The 4,098-nt window shown below is 42.7% G+C and overlaps 1 protein-coding gene across 1 annotated transcript; it reads left to right on the top strand.

Moving 5' to 3' along the window:
* Nucleotides 1-981: 981 nt before the first annotated feature.
* T265_05753 (hypothetical protein) lies at nucleotides 982-2,550 on the top strand (the record flags this gene model as incomplete). The annotated part of the gene is made up of 1 exon (XM_009170833.1): nucleotides 982-2,550. One exon carries the CDS (start codon nucleotides 982-984, stop codon nucleotides 2,548-2,550), a length of 1,569 nt encoding a protein of 522 aa, XP_009169097.1.
* Nucleotides 2,551-4,098: the final 1,548 nt, after the last annotated feature.

Here is a 4,098-nt window from a genome sequence, read left to right as displayed (position 1 = left end):
TGAGCACATTACTCAACAACTTCAAATGTCCACGTTTGGGTGGTCAACTAGTGCGCAAGTCTGTCACTGACCGGCGCAGTACAGTACCGATGTCCGTAAACCAGGTAGTTTGGGTGGACTTTCGGCTAGGTTGTACCTTCCGAGGCCAGTCTCGTGATCCTGACTGGCGATATGATCACAAAGAATTCATGACAGAACAGGTCAGGCAGGGGCAGCATCTGGAGCACGACCATTCTTCGCACATTCACGCACATGCTAATGTGGCAGTGTATGACAGGGAGGCCCTGCAAAGCGAATAGCAGGTGAGAATTAGAAAAACTAGCGGAAATCAAAAGTAAATGGGCGAAGTAAGCGGACCATTGAGGATTTACCAAAATGTGAATTTAGATTCAATCAGTAAATGGTACTCACTCTGGTTTAGGACAGTCACCATAGGGTGGCCATTTATGTCCACCACGTTAGTAGAATGTTAAGTATAAGGGTTTCGCTTTGGTGCTTTAAGAAATTTAAATCTCAATTCGGCTGAATCAGAACCTTTGATTCAATTTTTGTAAATTACCAGAATGGTAAAGTCTACGCACATCCAAACGGTGGTTCTAACTACTGAAAAGTTAATTACAGGGTCAAATGAAAACTAGCCCCAAATCCTACTCTTTTGACATCATTTTATGTGGACATCTTGATTAACAACAAAATAGATGGCTCAGAATTCTTGTCCTCTTGTCCGCTTTCCATCTCACCAGTCAAAGCCACACATCTGTGGCATTCCCCTTAGTCTTGTTGTCGTTATGAGGTCAAGGCGCAGTAGTTGTAACCTTTATACCATAGACTTTATACTTTGCGCCCAGTGCTGCTATTTCTTTGTACAGCTGAGATTCAGCCCACAAAATCCTCTAGTCAAGATCAATAGTCAACATCGATCAATTGTTTAAAGCATCCCAGCAAAGGTGTGAAAGTTCTCGTAGACAATCAGCTGTTCAGATGCGCAGAATCAGAAGACCGTATCCACATTCCTCTGTCCGGCAATCCCCCAGTTCAAGAGTTTACATAGAAGGGTGCAGAATAATTCCCAACGAAATTAATCAAAATTCATCTGAAATTTCTTTGGATCAAAACGTCTGTTCATCATCATTACCGGTTGATACAACAGACAGCAACGCAATGAACTACTTTGTGAATGTGGCACCAAACAATCTGAGTGAAGGTGGAATAGAGACTGCCAATAATACAGTAGAGGTCTTTTCTCCTACGGATCAGGAAGATACGAAGTATGTTCGTATCCTGCGATCCATTAGGGAGGTAATTTCATGTTGCGCCTGTTATTCCAGTGACACCATAATGAAGGAATGCACCAATGGGCACTTGATTTGCCAAAACTGCTTTCTAACGCTGCGCCAGGATGAACGCCCGCAGTGTCCAACATGTCGCGCCAGTCTCTATTCTGATAGCAGGCGTGCCCTTGTTGCCCAAAAAGTGCTTTCGGAATTACCGGACCTCTGCACAGATTGCAATACGTCCATGTTGCACAAATCATTACCCAGCCACCGCTTGAATGCTTGCCCTAAACGAAGGGTTGCCTGTGGTCTATCTGCTCTAGGATGTGACTGGACGGGGTGTGCTGATGAATACGATTCACACTATCATGAATGTAACACGCGGAAGCAATTAACTGAACAGCCGGTTGGAGAGAATTTGGAGTGGCTACTCAGCCGATTCAAAAAGCGGGAGCAAACAATGCGTGAAACTTTTCACTGCTTTTCTAATATGCTGAGACACTTGGAGTCACACGAACTGCAGATGGTCACAATTACCCTAGCCAACGTCACTAGTGGCGAAAGCACTTTACTTTATCGAAGCGACCACTTTCATGTCAACCAATCAAGATGGACGGCTGAGATAAGCATGAGTATTCCAGGCGAACAACCGGGGCAGCAACCACAACCTGAGGACCAATTGAGTGTTACGTCTGATCAGGTGAGCACAGATGTCACACCTGACTGTGCCGATGCCTCTGGTTTGGGAAATTCAGCGAATCCATTACTAAGGTCTTTCGCGGATAGTGCTGGTTTGCTGCCTACAGTTGGCCAACAAAGTAGTCGAAGGAGACGCTGGCATCACGGATCAAGCATTCGACATCATCCTTATCAACTGCCAATGCCTCCTAATGCGGCAGGAGTGCACGGCTCCACAGCAGTCCTACATGAAATGCCCAACACAGTGACCCAAAGTGCTGATCGTACGACTGACCACGATTCTCTTGGGGAGATAACCTATCGAATGCTCAAAGAAAATAGTCCAGGAATAGGTCGCAGATCGTATGCATTTTCCCTCTTACAGATTCGAGTGCCTGATACAGGTATACAAATTTATGCCCGACCACAATTGCAGACTTTCCGATTTACCAATCGTGGTGACCATACTTCATATTTCACCGTACATCCAATTCGCTGGAGATATATTAGTTCACTAAGGGAACTTTCAAAATTTCGTGTTGTGCAGGCAGAAGTTGTAATTGCTCGACGCATTGTTGATGATCATCTTGAGAGCTGAAGAGGTAAATCAGAAGGCATCACGAATACATACTATCCTCAATTTCTTGTGTCAGAACGCGTGACACCACGTCGGAAATCTAGCATCATATGGTATTTTATGATGATGTCACGGATAATTCTGGAGTAAGATCTCAGAACGGAGAACTATCCAGCAGTTGAGTTGTTGCTTCCTCAAATACCAATCGGAAGCATTCTAGCATTCTAAATTAAATATCACTGATTATTATTCAACTCGTTTTCTCAACCGATTCGCTTCTCAGACTAGCTCTTCCTACTAGGGAGAAGAACTTGGAGGAGATTATTACAGGTTTTATTTCACATACTTACTATTTGGTCAGAAACATTCCAAACATCTCCGGGAAAGTGATCAACTGCGTTCACTCTAAAATTAGCGACATAAAGGAAGTGGCTTGTAAACGCTGCAAAGCCAAATTATTTCGGGCTGTCCCGGTTGACATTTTTGTGCTAGACTACGGAATTTTCACTTTTTTTCTCTTTGTGGTCCAGCTGCGTATCGGCTTTGGTTTATGGAAGGTTCTTTGGAAAGTTGTACGGTGAGCATTTTATACAAGCTCTTTAGGTACCCTGGAGACAGATGATTGCGGAAACGGGCTGCAACTTTTAAAGTACCTCTGGGTAATTAGTAAATAGATACAAAGTATGAAATATGTATGAGTTAACACAATTACTGTTTTCCACACTTGGAACTCAGGGGGGACAAAAGATCACCATGAAAGTATTAGATAGACCGAACGATGCGCCGCATTGTTTCATACGATATCATATCACACGTCATGTCACATCAGACGGCACATACACCGTATGTATGAAAATGAGCGAGGAATCAGTTCGAAAAACTCCGACTATGACAATCCAGACTAACGCCAACATGATATGGTGACCAAAACTTCGAAAGGGGTTTAACTCAACAGTTTTTTCCTGTTTTTGTTGTCACTCATCAGTTTAACGAACATTTTCAGACATAAACGGTAGATTATGTGTAATTTAGTTCCAGATGTTAAGGATTTGAGCTCAATGTTAAACAAACAGTGATTATGTACGGTAACACACCCGGCCATCTTGACATTCTGAAGATCTTGTACCTGGAGTTAAAAATCATGATCTAATAAGAGAACAAGTTAATAAATTAAACTTGTTTTATAAACCCGACATTGTTGTCAAGAGGTATGCAATAATTAGGGAATAATATTGCAGACCACGTGCAATGCGGCCTCAAAAATACTTTTGGACTTTAGGAGAGACAGAAAGACGAGTGATCTATTTACCTTAAATTCAAGGTTTTTGTGTTATTTTTTCCAGTCAACTTCCACGTGAACGAATTGTTATAAATTAACATTGGTATTTTTGTAACCTTGCCCCCTTTGCAATGCTTTGCGCGACACGTTACTGCTGCAGGCATTTTCGGGGGTAGCAAGCAAGTTGATCTCAAGAACACAGTTCGAACCAGCAAACTGTTGTTGTAGTTTGCAATTTCTTACTTGTTCCAATTGATATGCACGACCATTGTGACGCAAGAAACTGCAGA

The sequence above is a fragment of the Opisthorchis viverrini genome (genome assembly GCF_000715545.1).
Source record: "Opisthorchis viverrini unplaced genomic scaffold opera_v5_106, whole genome shotgun sequence".
Taxonomy (NCBI): domain Eukaryota; kingdom Metazoa; phylum Platyhelminthes; class Trematoda; order Opisthorchiida; family Opisthorchiidae; genus Opisthorchis; species Opisthorchis viverrini.
This window is presented reverse-complemented; position numbering and strand designations above follow the sequence as displayed.